The sequence below is a fragment of the Apodemus sylvaticus genome, chromosome 1, assembly GCF_947179515.1.
Source record: "Apodemus sylvaticus chromosome 1, mApoSyl1.1, whole genome shotgun sequence".
NCBI classification, from domain to species: Eukaryota; Metazoa; Chordata; class Mammalia; order Rodentia; family Muridae; genus Apodemus; species Apodemus sylvaticus.
In genome coordinates this window covers 143,522,832-143,542,450 of record NC_067472.1, presented here as the reverse complement: position 1 = coordinate 143,542,450, position 19,619 = coordinate 143,522,832, and the positions used below count along the sequence as shown (strand labels likewise).

The 19,619-nt window shown below is 46.5% G+C and overlaps 1 protein-coding gene across 1 annotated transcript in view; it reads right to left on the bottom strand.

Annotated features, from left to right (window-relative positions):
• Positions 1–19,002, bottom strand: part of Entrep2 (endosomal transmembrane epsin interactor 2) — a 424,545-nt gene extending 405,543 nt beyond the window's left edge. The window contains exon 1 of the mRNA XM_052161367.1: positions 18,784–19,002. Coding sequence (XP_052017327.1) covers positions 18,784–19,002 — 219 coding nt within the window. The remainder of the gene's footprint in view (positions 1–18,783) is intronic.
• Positions 19,003–19,619: the final 617 nt, after the last annotated feature.

Sequence of the window (19,619 nt, the reverse complement as noted above, 5' to 3'; positions counted from 1 at the left end):
TGGACTCCCTTTCCGGACTTTGCTCTGCCTTCTCTAGGCCAGTGTGCTGGTGGTATCTGGACACCCCTGGTGGAGAGGCAGAACGCAGAAGGATATATTTCTTGTAGAAAATGGATGTGATATTTTTTGATTCTTGATCCATTCTGTCAGTTGTGTCTTTTGATTGTAGAACTGAGGCCATTAAAGTTACTAGTGAAATGTTTCTGTTAATTGTGGTCATTGTGTGGGGGGAGGTTTTTGTTGTTTTATTTTTTGATTTTTGGTTTTTTTTTTTTTTTTTTTGGTGGTGGTGGTGTTCACAGTGGTACTTTTTGTTTTCATAATTATGGCTTCATATTTCTTTCCATGCTGTTGCGTTTATCTCTTTCTTCAGCCTTCTTTGTTTTCTCCATGTTTGGTTTGTGTGTGTGTGTGTGTGTATGTGTGTACACACATATATACATACATATACACACACACACACACACACATACACACACACATATATATATATATATATATATATATATATATATATATATTAGGCTGTTTGTTTTGTGAAGAGTTTTTTTTCTCCTTCAACAGATATATTGATGGACATATTAGTCTAGATTGGCCTTCATGCCTGTTTAAGGTGTGGAATGCATCGCTCTTGTGTCTTTCAAAGCTTCAACGGAGAAATTAGCTGTTATTAGTCTGATGGGTTTGCCTTTATATGCAACTTGTGCTTTTTTCTCTTGTAGCTTTCAATATATTTTTCTTTTCTCTGTATACTTAATGTTTTAACTATGATACACTGGGGATTTTCTTTCTCCGTGGTGTCTATTTGGTGTGCTGTGTGGTTTTTGTACCTGTATGATGTGTATTTGCTTAGCTAGGGGAAGTTTTCATTTATGATCTTGTTAAAGAACTGGTCCTTACCATTGACTTGGGATAGTCTTCCTCATCCCTGCCTATATTTTGAAGTCTTAGTCTTTTCATGGTGTCCTGCATTTCCTGTGTGTTCCTTTCCTACATCTTAATTTTTTATATTCCGTTTTTATTTGTTATAGATCCTCTACTTTATCTTTGTATCCTGATATCCTCTCCTGCTTAATTCAGTCTACTTGTAATGATTCCTTTTAAACTTCCTAGTTGAATGTTCAGTTTTTTTTTTCAATTGTCCCTTGATTTCAGCTTGAGTCGTCTTCACTGTTTCTATCCCTACTGAATTCCATTTTCAGATCCCGGACTGTCTGCCTGTCCGCCAGCCTTATGCTCAGTCACCACTCAGGTGTCCACTCTCCCCAAGGATTTTAAAAGGAGGTATGGGATAGGGGGTTTCTGAAGGGGAGCCTTGGAAAGGGGGAAACATTTGAAATGTAAATAAAGAAAATATCCAATAAAAAGAAAAACGAAAAGAAAAAGAAAATGTAGAATTCTCTCCTCCTCCTGCACCATGCCTGCCTGGCTGTTGCTATGCTCCTACCTTGATGATAATGGACTGAACCTCTGAGCCTGTAAGCCAGCCCCAATTAAACATTGTCCTTCTAAGAGAGACAGAGACAGAGACAGAATTTGTCAGACAAAGTCTGACACTTGCCTGCCTTGACCTGCTGCATTGACACAGTGTTACTGAGCACTGGAGATGCATTTACTTATGCACAGCCTGTGGCTGCTTTCTCATTGCAACAGCAGAGTTAATAATTGACACAGAATCCCCCACAGCCCACAAAGCCTAAAATACTTACTATCCTGTGCAGAAGAAGGCTTAGCCTCTCCCACCCATGAGATACCTTACGGCTCCTGCGATAGTCTGAAGAGCATAGAGCGTAGGAGACACCACTGAGAGCTGTTCACCCATCTGCTGTCACTGTGGGGATCCCGTAGAAGGGTCCTTCCCTTTCTTCCTACTTCCTGTTCCTTTTCCTTCCATCACGTCTCCTATCCTGTCAACACAGGACTAACGAATAAAACCATCTTCAAGCCTTCTCTAGCTTTGCTCTCAATAGACAAAGGAAAGTTTCTGTAACAATCTTCGTTTTTTTCCTTGTAATAAATCCTGTTTTTTCATGGCTATAGTCTCTCTAGAGACCCAAGAAAGTTAGCTTTGGGACTTCAGGCAGAGTAATGAGTTCTTTGTTCTAGATAGTCTCTGCTCCTTTCCCAAAGCAACAACTGCCCTTGATTTAGCTGGCACAACACACAGCAACACACTTCCCAGGAAGGATTAAAAAAAATGGGTCAATTCAAGTTTTCAGAAATATCACCCTTCCAATAACTATATTAAAGGCTAAACTGTTTCCATGGAACAGCAGGAACTGAGACACAGAATGCATAGGAAACTGGGGCCATGCCTGAGGGAAGGCCGCTGGAATCAGGCTCCGTTAACCAGCCCTGGCCTGTAGCCACTCCCCAGGAGTCCTGCTTCAATCCATGGAACAGAAGACAAGGAAGACAAGTGAATATGTGAATGAGTTAGCATCGGTTACGGAGAGAGGTAGTAGAGGGGAGAGACCTTAGAGGAGTGCAATATCTGTATCCATAAGTCTGTATGGCCTACAGGTATTAAAGTATTTATGGACCTCAGCCCCTCACACCCTGGGCACTAACTTCACTCATGGGTGTTCCAGAAGCCAAGGGGACAGTCAGTCCTTCAACAAGAAAATGAACCTTCTGTCTCCAAATCAAGAGGTCACACGGCAGGGCAGGTGTATCAGCTTATCCTACACTGTCTCCCTCTGCCCCAGCCCAAGCATCCTCGGGTGGAACTTGCCAGCTCATGAGTCCTAGGCACAGCCAGACAGAGCTAAGCCCTCGTTCAGTGGAGAGAGGGAGTGTGTAATGAAAACGCTCCTGCATCTCTTCACAGCAACCCTGCCGACATCAAAGGAGAGCCGAGAACCATGAAGCCATTCAAGAAAAATGAAGCCCCAAGAGCTCCAGAAAAATAAGCAAACAGAAATTATCCCTGGTATGACTAAGACATGTATTACATTCAATTCCAATTAAGACTATCAAGAAGAAATGAACAAACAATACAACCAGAAAGTTATACAAACACTGAGAAAATGAACGTAAAATATAAAACAGAACAAAAGAGTACCTGTGACTATCGTGCTAGTGTGTTTTCTGTTGCCATGATGAAACCTAGACCAAAACCAACTCGGGAAAGGAAGCGGGCCTCAGTCCATCACCCAGGGGATCTGAGGCAGGAAGTCCATGCACAAGCAGCGCTCACTGACTGGCTCCACCCACAATGGTCTGGGCCCGCCCACATCAATCCTTAATCAGGAAACTATCACACAGACAAGCCCGCAAGCCAATCTGGTGGAATCAGTTCTTCAACTGAGGCTGTGGCTTCCCGGGTGACTCTAGTTTGTGCAAGTGACAAACATTATACAAAACAACTACTCTCTGAAAGAGCAGATGACTCACCTGGTCTGCTGCACCTAACCACCACCTTGTATGAGTCTCAGATTGTTGCGGGAAATATTAAAAAAGATCCCCTCATCTCTCCCACCCTGGCAAGCCACAACACCATGTCTCAGTGGGGTCCTCTTCAGTGTGTTTTCATCACCACCGAGCCATTCTCTCTAGCTAGCTCCCACAGCATCCCAGCTGTGTTCCCTCTCCATCATCGGTGGACCCACATTCCAGTAGCCAAGTAAATGAAAACTCTTAAGGCTTAATTAATCAGATTCATGTATAAATAATTTCACAATTTGCAAGACGCCAATACAGTAATTTAAGAGCCAATTGGTACTGATAAAAACTTTATCCCAATATATCTAACCTTATAAAAAACTTAGCTATTTGTGGCTAGTAAATACCACACAGGTCCACACTTGAAGCCGTCTCATTTCTCTTCTCTTCTGCTCCTGCAACCTCTTGCCGCCGCCCCCAACTCCTAGCTCCGCCTCCCTTTTCCTGTCCAATCACAGACCTTCCTCTGCCCTAATATGATTGGACATGGAAAATATTGGATTGCACAGTCATCATCTTCGGCTAAGCCAGAATGATGTACCAATCAGCAATCATTGTCAGCCTCTGCTTTGGAAGATCTGAGACAGCCCACGGTGACTGTCAGATGTTTGCAGAAATGTTTGGCATAGTAGTTTACACCTGTTTCCTATTAGTCTTTGCCTGAATTGGTCAAGAAGCCTGGGTTTCACTACAAATCCAGAAAGGCAAAAACATCTCCATCTCTGATGAGCCTGTTGCTCCTAGGAAGGACCCTGAGAGCCTCGCATGGGTGGCCCAAGACCCGGAGACTTCCTGTGCGTCTCCTTCCCCGCCCCACATTCCTTTAATAAAGTTTAGCACAACCACACACTGTCCAGTCTGTGTCTTGTGACTTTCCTGGAAGAGACATGAGGTACCAAAGAAGCAATCCCACCCAAATCTGTCCCAGGCATCCTGTGAGCTCACTGGAATCAGATGCAGGAGTGCGGGTTGGAGGTTGTTCACAGAAGACTGGTGACTGAAAGGCTGCTGCACCACCCAAAAACACACTCCAATGTGGGTGACAGAAAGCAACATCACTGGCCGTCCCTACACAACTGGCAGGCAAGCCCACACAAGTCAACTCTTCTCCAGCAACAATTCACTGCTCATGGGACCTCATGGCGGAGCCTAGAATGTCCCGTGGACCTTCTGAGCACTGAGCTGCATCAGCTTCATCAAGCCAGTGAGCACCTCCCCCCCCCCGCAGGAGGAGGGGCTTCAACTAGGAGGAACGGCAGCAGTGGCCAAACACTCCAGAGTCCTCTCCATCATTCATCCCGCTGTCTCTGGTGCAGTTACCATCAAAGATTGCAATAGATGGTCCAGAAGATAGATCTGAACAAATGTCCCAGATTGAAAAGCGAAAAGCAAAGAAATGAAAACCAGGGGAGGAAAGAGAAGAAAAACCTACATGGTGAACACAGGAGGTCAGATACTCAGTTGGCGTTCCCTTCAAAAGAAGAGACTGCACGGGTTAGAAAACAAACAAGCCCTCAGCACCTAAGAAGAGACACTAAAGACACTAAAGTGGGAAATATATATATATATATATATATATATATATATATGCACCTGGAACGAGAGGGCTCCAGATGGGAAGAACAGGCTGGACCACCCGCCAACCATAGATCAGTGGCATGAGACGTGCATCTGTGGTATTAGATATGAAGTCCATGATGCTCAGGACAGGACACCCAAATATAGTCACCAAACCCAGACACTCTTGTGCATGCCAACAAGCGCTTGCTAACAGGGCCCTGATATAGCTGTCACCTGGGAGGCTCTGCCAGTGCCTGAAAAATACAGAGGGGACACTCTCAGCTAACCATTGAACTGAGCACAGGGTCCCCAATGGAGGAGCTAGAGAAAGGGCCCAAGGATCTGAAAGGGGTTACAGCCCCATAGAAAGAACAACAATATGAACCAACCAGTACCCCCAGAGCTCCCAAGGACTAAACCACCAACCAAAGAGTACACATGGAGGGACCCATGGCTCCAGATGCATATGCAGCAGAGGATGGCCTTGTTGGACAACAAAGAAAGGAGAGGCTCTTGGTCCCGTGAAGGCTCGATGCCCCAGTGTAGGGGAATGCCAGGACAGGGAAACAAGAGTGAATGGGAGAGTGATCAGGGGGAGGGGACATGGGACGAGGGGTTTTTGGAGTGAAAACAAGGAAAGGTGATAACATTTGAAATGTAAATAAGGAAAATATCTAATAAAAAGAAATGTAAAATAAAATAATAAAGGATGCTCTGGATGCCAGTGAGGAGGAATACAGTCCCGAAAGACTGACCTTTGTGCAGGAGAGCAAGCAGGAGCTCAGGCTCAGGTTTTGCATTTCTGCTTGTGCCTCTGAATTTTAATTGCCATGAACAACATATTAAAGTCAAAATTGTGATCATTATCACGTCCTTAAATATATCCAGTAGCCTCTACTCTGCTTCCTGGGATTTGTTTCCCACATTCAATCGTTGTCTGAAATACTAAGTAAAAAAATTCCAGAGATGATTAGTGAATTTTAAAACTGCATGCCGCACTAAGCGGTGCAGTGGACTCTCAGACCATCCACCCCATCCTGCCAGGGACAGGAACCGTCCTTTCATCCGATGTACCCACACTGTCGACTCTGTGGCCATCTAGCTACTAAGCTACTGTGTTTCCATGTCAGAAGCTGTGGTATCAAGCCTCTGTACTGAGTAACCATTCTTTTACTTAGTAACAGCCCCAGCACACAAGAGCAGTCATGCAGGCAGCTCAGATGCAGCAGAAAGGAGGTGGAAAGTGCTTCCCTGTGTAAACAACGGAAAACTCCCCGTTTAGTAAGAAAAATATATGTGCTAAGGCTGCTACAATGTAGAGTAAGAACAGATCTTCTATTCATGGAGTTGAAAAGGAAACATTTAATGCCAGTTTGATGTTAGATCTCAAACTGCCAATGGGTATGCCTATGGTGCAAGGTTAGTACAAAGAAACACACAGTCCGCAGAAGCCTGGACACTCGCCAAACTTTTGGCATCCCCTGGGAGTCTTCGGCAGTATCCCCAGTGGATAAGACATGGCTGACTACACCACTTCCAGTGCCAGAGAGCGCATGGTGCCAGGTTCTTTCTCCACAGCAGAGCGCCGTTTGGCTCCCTCATTCCTTGAACTCTGATCCCATCCCTGTCATTGAAATCCACGCAGCATCTGGGCTACTAGAAGAACCACGAGTGTAACTCTCCACATCCCTGGGCACTGAGGATATTCCGGGATTTCTCTATGGTTGTGGTTGGTTGATTGGCTAGTGTCATGCAGTAACAAAGTAATAGTGTGTGTATAATATATATGTATGCATTGCAGCCATGTATTTATATGTGTATGTATGTATGTATTCGTGTGGATGGATATATGCATGGATATATGTATATTGTATGCATGTATGTATTTATATGTGCTTGCATCTATGTGTATTTGTATGAATGTATCTCTATGTCCATGCATTTATGCATATATGTACTTATATGTAGGTGTATTAAGCATGTATTTAGATGTAATACGTATTTGCACGTATGTGTCTATATGACAAAGAACATGACAGACAGCCTTGAGCAGCAACTGTATGCTACATGTCATGACAGACTGGCTGCTCTGTCAATCTATGGTATTTGTTAAGTATGCTTCCCTGCTGTTTGAAGAGGTAATACTACTGGGTCCCAACCCCACTAATGGCACACAGTGGTGCTGGCAAGCCAAGAGAGGGGATCTGTTGACATCATGTCTATATTGAATGTGGTAACATACTTTGTTTCTGCTGACATGAGATCAAAAAAATCAGTTTCTATAGAGATGCTGTCTTTGTGTGTGGTTGAAAATAAATTGTAGATGTAACTAGAAAATAATGGTTTGTTAAATCAGAAGATTTGGTAAGCTTATGTCCATCAAGGCCAAGCTGCTTATCAACATGTTAAATACATGTGGTCATTAGAGTCCTTTCAGTTTTGCTGAGCTCCAAACCTGTATCCCCAAACCGCCATGTATGTTCAGTGATAGCCACCACAGATGTCTCTCAGTGTCTATGGCTGTCCCTGGCTGCCCCTTAGTGCCTGTGGCTACTCCTTTATGTCTGGAGCTGTCCTGAAGTGTCTGTGGTTATCATTTTGTGTCTGTGACTGTTCCTCTGTGTCTGCAGGGGCTGTTTCCAGGACTCTCTAGGAGGCACCAAAATCCAAGAATACTCAAGTCTCTTACATAAAACTGCATAGTTTGTCTAGAAAGATGGTTCAGTTGGTAGGAACACTTTCGACACACGTTTAAAGACCTAAGTTTAGATCCCTAGCATCCATATAAAAAGCTGGGTGTGGCCCTTCTACAACCCTGATACTGTCAGGGATAAAGACGTAATGACCCTTTGCTAGCCTCCAGCCTAGTTCCAGGTTCAGTGAGAGACCTAGGCCTCAAAGGTAAAGGGCAGAAAATGATGGAGCAGGACACTGGATCATTTAGTCTGCCTTCTCAAGCATGTTCTCCAAAACACACCCGCACATGCACACACACACACACACACACACACACACTGAGCTGGACTGTCATTCTTGCACAGAGCCTACACACATCCTCCCGTGTACTTTAAATCACACCTGGATGACATGCATGCAATGCCTCACGTAACAAAACATCACATAGGCCGTTGCTCGGTGCATTATTCAGGAACGACTCAAAGAACAACCACACGCTTAGCACAGATGCAATTTTATTCTGAGCATCTTTGATCTGCAGTAAGAACCACAGATGCAGACCCCAAACACACAAACGACTCACTCTGACTGATCTCATTAGAGGTGACAAGCCTGAACTAATCTTATAATTAGATGATGGCCAGGTTTATTTTTCAAATAAAAGTTTACTGTCTCGTCGTGTTTCAATGTGTTTTTTTTCAACTAGAGAATCAGTTTAAGTTTTAAGGATTCATTTCAGAGCAATTGAGTTTCATGTCCATCTGAAATACATTATTTGGGCTGGAGAGATAGCTTAGAAGTTCAGAGCACTTGCTGCTCACGCAGAGGACTCAGGTTCAATTTCCAGCACCTTCATGATGGCTTGCAATCCATGGACACCAAGAATGGACATTTCATGTACATACCTACAGGCAAATATTTACACAAAAAATAATAAAAAAGTAATACATTTTTTAAAGTTTAGGTTTGTTAAGGTAGACTCAGGTATTTTAAAGTACATGTCTGAAATTTGAAGAAAATCCAGGTATAGTGGCATATTTTAGGAGACCAAGCACTCAGAGAAATAGAAGCAGTAGGGTCAGGTGTACACAGCAAACCCCAGTTAGCTGCATAAGCAAGTGCAAAGCTAGCCTGTACTTCAAGAGACCCTGATTCACACACACACACACAGAGAGAGGGAGAGAGACAGAGACAGAGACAGAGAGAGACAGAGACAGAGAGACAAAGAGAGACAGAGACAGAGACAGGGACAGAGACAGACAGAGACAGAGAGAGACAGAGACAGAGGGAGAAGTGCTGAAGTGCTTACTTTTCCTGTCCCCCAGTATCGCACGCACGCACGCACGCACACACGCCCCTAAGAATGCCAGTATTTTTATTTTACACACCTGTTTCCTCCAAGCTGACTTCATAAATCACTGCCTGTCTCACTGCACTGTGTCCCATAAGTAAAATATGATCCCTCTCAGCTACAGATGAGGACAGGAACCAAGCAGGTCATCAGCACATGAGGCCACCATCTCAAACGTGACTCCAAAGTGAGAGGCTCACACACACAAACATTCAGGTCTGAGTTCTAGTGCCCAGGCCATGCCGGGACGATGGGGATGAGCTGCATCCTGGAAGCTGACTACAGGAGCTCCCTGATGTGTTCACCACAACACACCCACAGGACACTGCTGTCACTTGTTAATTAGTTTGATTGTGGGCCGATCATCACAGGGATACACTAAAACACTACATCGCCACCTTAAGTGCTTATGGTTTTATTTTTATTGTTGATTGTAACTCAATAACACAGAGGGTAAAAGACTGGCTAAGATACCTAAATGCAGGAATAGAATTCAGGTAGTTCTGACACACTGAGAAGGCAGGTGTATAAATTCCATTTTCATCTTGCCAAGTCTACACAGGAAGTCCAGGACACAGGAAGGTACACAGCTAGAGTTCCCAGCAGAGCAAATAGAACCCATTAGAGCCACCAGAGACTATAGCTTGAGTATTCAGTGATCCCCAAAGACTCATGTGCTGCAACCTTGTTCCCAGGGGTGTCACAGTTAATAATATGACCCTTTGGGGGTTGAGACCCAGTAGGAGATCTCTAGGTCACTGCAAGATCATGCTCTTAAAAGGAAGAACAAGATCTTTCACACACACACACACACACACACACACACACACCCCAGATGAGCAGTTTTACCTTACTACATATTCCCCATGATATGTTTCCTCACTGTAGGTTTATCAGCCTCAGGGCCAACCAACCACGGGCCAAAACCTTTCTAAATGGGAGGCAAAATATTTCCTTCCACTTTATAGAATTACCTCAAGGTACATAAGGCTTTGTTTGTTTGTTTGTCTGTCTGTTTGTTTGTTTGTTGGCGGCATGTATGCTACAGTATGCGTGTGCAAGTCAGGGGACAGCCTACAGGGATTGGTTCTCTCTTTCCACCTTGTAGGTCTCGGGGATCTCAAGCAAGTCTTCAAACTCAGCAGCAAGTGCCTTTACCCACTGAGCCATCATGGTATTTGTCAAAGGTAAATGAAGCGTCTAAAGAGCCCAAGGGTGTCCCCCATTCACCCAAAGGAAAGCCTCTATGGTGGCCACCCCAGGGGTACCAAGAAGGAGTAAGGATCTAGAGCAGTGGTTCTCAACCTTCCTTCTGCCACAACCCTCTAATACAGTAGTTCCTCATGTTGTGGTAACCACCCCTATCACCACCATAAAACCATGCCATTGCTACTTCATAACTGTTTTTGCTGCTTTAATTGTAATGTAAATATCTGACATGCAAGGGTATCTGACATGTGACCCCCCCCTTTGGGGGTTGTAACCCACAGGTTGAGAACCACTGTTCTAGCAGCTGAGAGGAAGCTGTGTCAACATCTTTCTTTCTAGGACCATCACACCAAAGACACTGCAGTGCTAAAACCTCACACAAGGTCTGGACTATCAGTAAGCACGCAAAGTATACCTGCAAAGTCCTTATAGTGTGGAGCCATTATTAAAAAGCAAAACCTACTACAGTCTTCATTTTGCTCCTTCTACTCTGGTAAAGCCCAAAGGTAGAGTGTGGTTGGACCTGTTTAAAGCTCCCAATGCCCCCCCATCCCCCAGCACGAACTTGAAATACAGAAGAAAACATTCTCCTTATACCATCAAACTATACAGACCCGGGCTGTTCAAAGTCTGCTTCTCTTGGAAGGGACTTTTAGGATGAACCAGCAGAGGACTCCTCCTGGGAGCTGTAAGTCTGAGGGTGGTGACCAGTGTGAGAGCAAAAGAGTGCAGACGTCCGATGACACTGGAATGGTGTCTGCAGATTGGGCAGAAAGGCTGTTCCAGTGTTGGTTTCTGAATCCAGAGAGGGCTGCACTGATCAGACAGTACCCTTCAGTGGAGAAAGCACACTGAACCTGACAGATATGATGTCAGATCGAGCTGGCAAACCTGGCTCCCAAAACGTTCAGAGAAAGACAAGGCAAATGATGCCACGTTTGCTTTTTATAGAGAAAGTGCTCTCAGGCACAAGAGGACTTGTGGTTGGGGCACAGGCCCTCAGTTCTGCTCCGCTACCGGCTGGGGTTGGTAGTCATTTCAAAACTTTCCAAACCATCTCGTTTTAATGAACAGACTCTCTTGTCCCCAGCATGGAATCTAGCTATGGCATTCCAAAGTGCCGACCAGAGCTCAGGATGTTTGCTAGACAGCGCAACTGAACCTTGGTCTTGGAAGCCTTGTCTCCACTCCTTCTGCCTCCTGATGATTTTCCTGTCTGCACAGTGGATCCTCTCAAGAATTATTTTTTACTATAGGAAAATGTTTTCTTGCATAATAGTTCTAAGGATCTATTTCACCTGCTGCTTGGTTCCCCTTCCCTGCACACAGGATCCCCGCGTGTCGGTCCCATTTGCCTGGCTTCTGTGTTCCCTGCACACAGGATCCGCGCGTGTCGGTCCCATTTGCCTGGCTTCTGTGTTCCACTTCATCCCATCCTTATCTTCACATCACGTCCCCCTCTTCATCCTCTGTTCTCATGGAATCCATTGGCTCCTGCTCTCCTTACCGTTCAGTCAGTCCTAAGTCCATTTTCTTCTGAATCCCTGTTGCCTCACTCCATCTCTTCTCTACGTATATTTTTAGTGACCCTCTTGTCATCTGACTGGTATGGCTCCTACAACACTGCTAGCATAGGCTGAAATGTCACGTTTTAATCTTCTGGCATGTGTACGATGTAAGTACATAATGTGCGTGCGTGCGTGTGTGTGTGTGTGTACACATGTGTGCAGCCATTTAGGGACCATACGTTGACCTCAGGTGGCTTCCTCAGTCCCTCTCCCCCCCTTATTTTTTGAAACAGGATCTGTCCCTGAACATAGAGGTCCCTAATTCAGCTAGGCATCTGGCCAGCACACTCCTGAGATCCACACGTCAGGGCCCCACCAACGCTGGTGTTATAATTACACACCACCACAGCCAGATGGTTCTAAACTGGGGCTGTGGCTCTGAACCTAAGTTCTCAGGTTTACACTGCCAGTCCTCAAACAGCCTGGTCATCTCCCAGCTCCAACCTTTCCTGCTTGTAAGGTGGCTGCCTCGGGTGTTCTGCTGCCTTAACAGAAAGGTGACAGAGCAGTTTCTGAGGTCTGTTTCTGGAGGCTCTTCCTCCTCCTCCTCCTCCTCCTCCTCCTCCTCCTCCTCCTCCTCCTCCTCCTTCTCCTCCACCTCACCTCCCCCATCGGAGCCTACTCCTTGCCACCTGTGTTCCTGCCTTGCTCAAGTTAGCACACCTGTCTAGTCAGGTTTCTCAGAGGAGGCTTTCTGGACTTGCTCTGTCTCTTAAGGTTTGCCAAGGTGGTCTGCTGTTCTCAACTACATTAAAAAAAAAAAAAAAACAGACAAACCTTGAGGACCTTTTCAGTTTTACCATTTGCTCTTGGAAGTGCCCACCACTGTACTTTTAGGAGTCAGTAACTCCTGGTGATCCTGATGCTGCCAGTCCATGCCCTCACCCATCTAGTCCTGGAACTGCCAGGAGCAGTGCGTCCTCTCTGCTGCGACGTCATCCTTTAACTCCTCCTGCTGAGGTCTCACCCACTGGCTTAATTTTCAATGGAAGTCTAGGAAGAATGAAGCACTACTCTATCAGGAAGACCACATCACTATGGGATCTTTTCTAAAATGTTTTCAATGGGCAGATAAATGAAGAGACACAGCAGAGTCCCGACCTGGAAGATTCGGAGCTTCCAAAACCTACACAGGTAATATGATTCCAACCCTAGGTCGGCCTTGGGAAACAGGCAGGTGTTTGACACTGACAGAGAACATTCAGGTCCACTTTGAAGCAGAGAAATGGTGTAGACAGACTTGCCTTAGCAGCTAGCAAATCTCTCCATGAGATCAGCATGATCAACACTGTCCAGCTGGAGTTGTGGTCGGGTGGCACACTGCTTGCCTAGTGCGTATATACAAGGTAAGGGATCCGATCCCCAACACCTGAAGGAGGGAGGTGGAGAATGGAGAAAGCGGAAAGTGGGCCAGGAGGGAGGGGAATATTTGACCATAAAATAGACAAGGGAACAAAACTGAATAGAATCCAAAATAGGACTTGCTTACATAGGAACTTTGAAGGCAAACAAAGTTAGCTTTCTCAATACAGTGTGTTAAAAAAAAAAATGCTGGGTGAGTAAAGACATGGATATAAAAATTAAATTCTGTGACTGTGGGCATAGCTCAGGTGGTAAAGCACTCACAGATCAGGCTTGAGAATCGGAGTTCTTCCCCAGCACCCATGTACAAAGTCAGGCATGGCCGTGCAAGCTCTTAATCCCAACACTGAGGAGGCAGAGACAGACAGATCTATAATCCAATCAGAGAGCTCCAGTGAGAGACTCCGCCTCAAAACATAAAGTAGATATCATCTAAGGTGGAATGATGCCCAAGGTTGTCATCTGGCCTCCTGTGTGGTGTGGTATGTGTGTGTGTGTGTGTGTGTGTGTATGTGTGTGTGTGTGTGCCTGTGTCTATCTGTCTGTCTACAAAATAAAAGAGAAAAATCTGGATTAGTAAATATGTGGATATTTAAAAAGTATCAGAAGGGAATGGGCTACCTGGGTGACCTTTGTAATGATAACTAAGGGTAAAAGATGCAGAAACTCTGAACGTGAAAAGAACATATTACTGTGGATGTCTTAAATATTGCAGAAGACAGCAAGAACTGAGCCGAGTGAAGAGCTATCTACAACACATAATAAAGTGGCCATGAAAATTCACATCAAATGAAAACAGATGTCAATCTTCTTCCATCAGATTAATAAAAGCACTCAAGGCTGCTAATATCCTATGTCTCAAGAGTAGAGAAAGTCAAATCCTTGTGCAGGGCTCCTGGGGGTGAGAATGATTTTCCTTCAACTAATCTAACATCACCTAACAAAATTCCAATCGCAACAGCCTTTGACTACTAACAAGCCGCTCTAGCGCTCACTCTCAGAAGCAGACACTGGTGTCTAAGGTAAGCAGCACCAGACACATAGAACCTACGTCACCAGAAAGTTCCCAGCAGCAGAGAAATGGAATAAGGCATAATAGTCTGCAGTCTGGACCATTATGACACATGCACTGAAAGAATGGATTCAAGTTTGTCGCCAGTTATGAGCAAAGGACACATCACATTTCAAAGGGAGCTACAGAGTAAAATGTGGGTGGTAGACTCCCATTTTTATATTCTTAAAAGAAAAGGAAGCATTTCACATGTAAGAATTCTGATATGCTTGTGACTGTGAAGTTTGAGGAGGGATATTAAATATCACCGGTGGTGTCAGTCACCTATCGACAGAGCACTGATGGAGAAGAGAATGCATGTTTGTACATTTCCTGGGTTTTAGTTATGGCAACAATTACATACTGCTTTAGGAATATTTTTAGAATTCTAGCAGCATCCCTCTTAAAGGGAACACAAAGACTGAGTTTCGTTGCCAGCGGTGGCTGTGCAGGTGATTTCCAATGCACTTATTCAGCAGCCTGGGCACTGGCAAGATTAGAAAGAAAAGAATGAGTCGCCTCAGCTCAAAGGCAACTTGTCAAGACCCCGCCCAGCTTGGTGCTCAAAGCACCAAGTGGCTTTTGTCATCACTGACCTCTGGCCACAGCTGCCCCACCTCACCAGCCTCCAGCTTTGCCAAGCTCCCCTCCTACAGTTTAGAATTGGAATGTCCCCTAAAGGCCCATGTGATAAAGACTTAGTTCCCAAAGGCATTTCTAGGAGGTGGAGCCTAGGGGGAGGTCTTGAGTGACCTAGAAGGGAACAGTGGGGCTCAGCCTCTTCCTCATCCCTTCTCCTATTGGTTATCCGGTTCAAAGTAAGCAGGATATACACTCCTACCACAGTGTGCTGCCTTGTTGCAGACCTGCCCGAAAGCAACAGGCCAGGTGGCCAGGCACTGAAACCTCCACGTGGCAATCCTGTGTGCATACACAGACACACATATATACATAAACACACACACATACACACACATACACACACACACATACACACACATTCACACACATGCAAACACATACACATATACAGATGGATATAAAAACATACACATATACACACACAGACACATGCATATATACACACAGACACACATATATACACACATTCACACATATACACATACACACATATACACATAGACAGACACACGTACATACACATATACACATACATATACACTAGAGGCACATATATGTAAATACACACACCTACACGTATAGTCACACAGACACACACAAGCACATACACATACACCTCATCGTGCACACATACACAAATACACATATACGCACAAGCATTCATATACACACATACATACATACATATATATACACATACATACACATGAACACCCACATATATACACATCTTACACACAGACATACACACAATCACACACACACACACACAAACTTTTTAAGTTTTCTTAATGTCCCCAATGTAATGTGTCTTCGAATTTCTTGACCCTTCACCTTTCAGGTATAGTTGGGGTTTTTCCTAAGAAATGAGGGTGTGACCGCCTTGCCAAGTCAATTTCTTCACCAGCAGGCTCTCTTCCACCCTCTGCCACATGGACAGTCAAATGTCATCTTCAGTTAAGCACCTGGTGTTTCTAAAGTGAGAGCAGCTAAATCCAAAGCCACATCCAGGCTCAGTGACCTTGGGGACGTTACTGGTGTCTTCTTTATTCTTCTCAGATCACTCATCAGGAGTTGCCAGGGCTGCTTGAGGATCAGCCCCTGAAGAGAGGCTAGTGTGGCATTCTCCTGACTAAGACAAGTGAGATACCTGATGGAAATTCAAAGGGAGGGAATTGGCCAAGGCCCTGAGCACCAGGAGGTACAGTCCACTAGGCTGTACCTAGGCTGCCAACAAAATGGCATGTAAAAGGTCCATGTAAAGCGATTGTCAAGTCCAGCACATAGTAAGTGCTCAATAAAGTGAGAATTGTTTTTCTTCACATTACTTTTTCCTAAATACAAGAACTGTTGATATAATGATTCTTTACCAAGCCTAAAACACAGATGATCAAAAAGTTCGAGGCAGCAATTAAGTACCCAGTATCCTCTCAGGAGGTTCATATAGTAGAGCCCAGCACTAAGCCCAGTGGCTTTGCATAAAAGCCAGCCATCTTGGTCACCTGTCTTAAAGACCTTTCAAGGTAGTTAGAGCAAATATACCCATTACCATGGGAGAGTGATCTCAGGAACCTCCAACACTGGAGATTCAAAGCCCTTCTATGTCACACAATTTGCATATAACCCATGCATGTTTTCCTGTGTGCTTTAAAATCATCTCTAGGCATCTCTAGAATAACTAATGCACTACAAATACCATATAAACAGGTGCTATATTTTATCATTTGCGTATGGACTGGCCAGGAAAACACTGTACATGTGCCTGTCCAGATACATACACGTACATACAGGGTTTTCTGGATATTTTCAGTGTTGATTGAATCCTTGGCTACAGAGGCTGAGAGCAGGCTGTAGAGAAGGCAAGGAGCCCGTGTTACTCACTCACAACCATATCAACGTGTGAACCTGTTCCAACTGGAACTAATCATTCTTTCTGCAGGGCAGAGACAACGTGTGAAAACTGCTATTCACTGTATTGAAAGAATTTAAAGGCTGGAGACGTAACTCCGTGGGAGAGCACATGCCTAGTATCTGTGGAGATGTTCCATGCCCAGCACAGAAAAAAATAATTTTCAGAACACTTATAGCTGATTTAGGTACGAAGGTTAAAAGAAGCCTGTGGGAATACAGAAGGAAGGACAGAGGGACGAAGGGAGGAAAATGTGTAAGAATTTTATGCTGGGTTCATCCCTGTTCTCCAGAGCCCAGAGAAACGGGAGCCCACAGCCTAACCCTGGGACAGGACTCAGAACTGTGGGAAACTAGAACTAATTACCTATAGCTGTTGAAGACAACAGCATTTTAAACACAAAGGGCATTACTGTTTTACATATTTAACTTAACTCCTGAAACAAAATGTAGGGGATGTGTATTTTTTACATAAATGGTTTTCTACTGTCTCTAATTAATGTTTTATTTTTGAGGCTATGTATATGATATAATATATAACTCCATCCATATAAAATCAGTTCTCTTCCAACACCCTAGGGAATCCAGCTAAGGCTCAGAGGAGGTGGGGGAGGCTCAGGAAAGAGCCAGGAAGCCTAGCTAATTCACCAGTCTGCCACCTGTAGGCTGGTTCCAGCAGGCTGAAACTCAGTACCCACTAGACAGACATGAAAACAACGCATATTAAGTAATGCTAAAAACCGAGCAACAGATGTGTGGAGCCTATATATAGAGGCGGGTTTGGACCACGGCTCCCTGGAGGCTGCCTCCCACCTCCTCTCATCGATCTGAACACTGGGAGCTGTGACCACATGGTCCACCATCCTATTCCGCTCTCCCAGATGAGTCCCCCTCCCCTGTCTGAAATAAGCTTTGAAAATTAATACCCCCATTAGGATGAACAGCCACACCTGTATCGATCCTTGTTTCGAGGGTAGTTTTGCTAAGATCTCATTTTAAACTAGACAAGGAACTTGCCAGAACAAAGCCAAACTAAATATAAATAAATAAATAAATAAATAAAAGCCATGCAGGACTGAATTTTTTTTTCTAATTACAAAACTTAAGAACAAACGGCGAGCATTAATTACCAAGGTTTGTTTTTGGGTCTTTGTACACGGAATTTAAACGCAGAACGTTTACTGGGAGCCTGTAATGTATTTGTGCATCATCCACCAAATGTAGTTACAGATGTCAAGAGTTCTCGAAACAAGTGCCGGTCTTTATAAAAGCCAGTGCTGCATGTATCCATTCCCATAGGCCCATGCTTTATTAATATAGAATATAAGCAACTTTCGTCAAAACGATACAAAATACCAAAAAACGAAAATCATCACGGACCAATGGCTTCTTTAGTAAATGTTTGCTGGAGGGAACATTTGAGGGTCAAGAACCCGAAAATCAATCCGGAGTTCAAATTGCACACTCCCGACTCCGGATCTCCAGCAAGTCCAACCGGACCGTCCTGGGATTTAGGGGAAACAAGATGCCCCCGAGCCCGGGAGGTGAGTGGCCACAGCGGGGCCAATCGGTCCCATTCAGACTGACCCGCAGCCCTGCGCGCCCCCGGCGAGGACCGCATCGAAGGGAGCCGCGCACAGCGGGTTCTGCACTGGGCTCGGGCGCCCCCGTGCCGCCTTGGTCACCGTCGCCCTCTGCCCGGGTCGGTCACCGGCGGCGAGTGCGGATCCGGGCAGTTGTCCCAGGCAGGGACCAGCCACCGACTGCTACCCACCAGGTGGCGAAGAAAGGGCGCCCGGCTGTTTTCCCCTCAGAAAAGTAACTCCGGGCGCAGCGCGTTGGAGCGGCAGCGCGATGCGCGGCGGTCCCCGGAGTTCCCCTGCCCGGACTTGGAAACTGCTCACCGAGCCGCAGCTGCCAGACCCGGGCGTCCGCTCCCCCACTCGGCGCGGGCCGCGTCCCCGCCACTGCAGCTCCCGGTCCCAACCCGCGCCGCCGCCGCAGACACTCACCGAGAAGCCGGCCCAGAAAGGGCAGGAGTGGCGCACGCGGGCGGAGGTGGTGAGAGCCAGCGCCGCGAAGCTCACCGCCACGATGAGGCATCCGAGCGCCATCTGCGTGGCCCCGAGAGCCAGCACGATGCGGGAACGGCCGGGGCACTCGCGCAGGCGGGACAGGCTGCGGGGCAGCGCGTGCGGGCGCTGTGTGCGGGGGCCGCCGGCCGGAGGCATCGCGTCCCGCAAGCTCTCACCGCGCTGCGCTCCTCTCACCGAGGCGCCGGGGCAAGTTGCGCCGGCTGCGGGGACCGCCTCCCCGCGGGCAGCAGAGGCTGCGGCGCGCGGCCGACGCGAGCGGCTCGGGCCGGGCGGAGAGCCGGGCACCCACAGCCCGCACCGGTGCCCGCGCCCATGCCACCGCCGCTGCGCAGGGCCCGCCGGCCGCGCTGCGCCCTCTCCCGCTCGCCCGCCCGTCCGCGCGCTCCCCTGGCCGAGCGCGGGCGCGAGCCGCCGTGCCGGGCGCGAGCCGCCGCGGGCTTCGGGAGCGAGCCTAGCCGCGGTGCGCGGGGGCCCGGGAGGGAACCGGAGCCGAAGCGGGGACTAGGAGGGGAGCAAGGAGCCGGAGAGGTCGCAGGTGTGTCCTCCGCGTTGGCGCCTCCTCCTGGGCTGAGGCGAATAGTGGGGAGAGGACGGACGGACGGAGTCTGGACACCGGCAAGGACAGAGGGCTCCACGCCTTTGGCCAAGGCGTGGGATCCGGGCTGTGGGACCTGAGGCGCTGAGAGGGCTAGGAGCCCTCCGATGTGGATTTCCTGCTCTGAGCTCCAGGCGTGGCCGCCTCTCGTTAATAA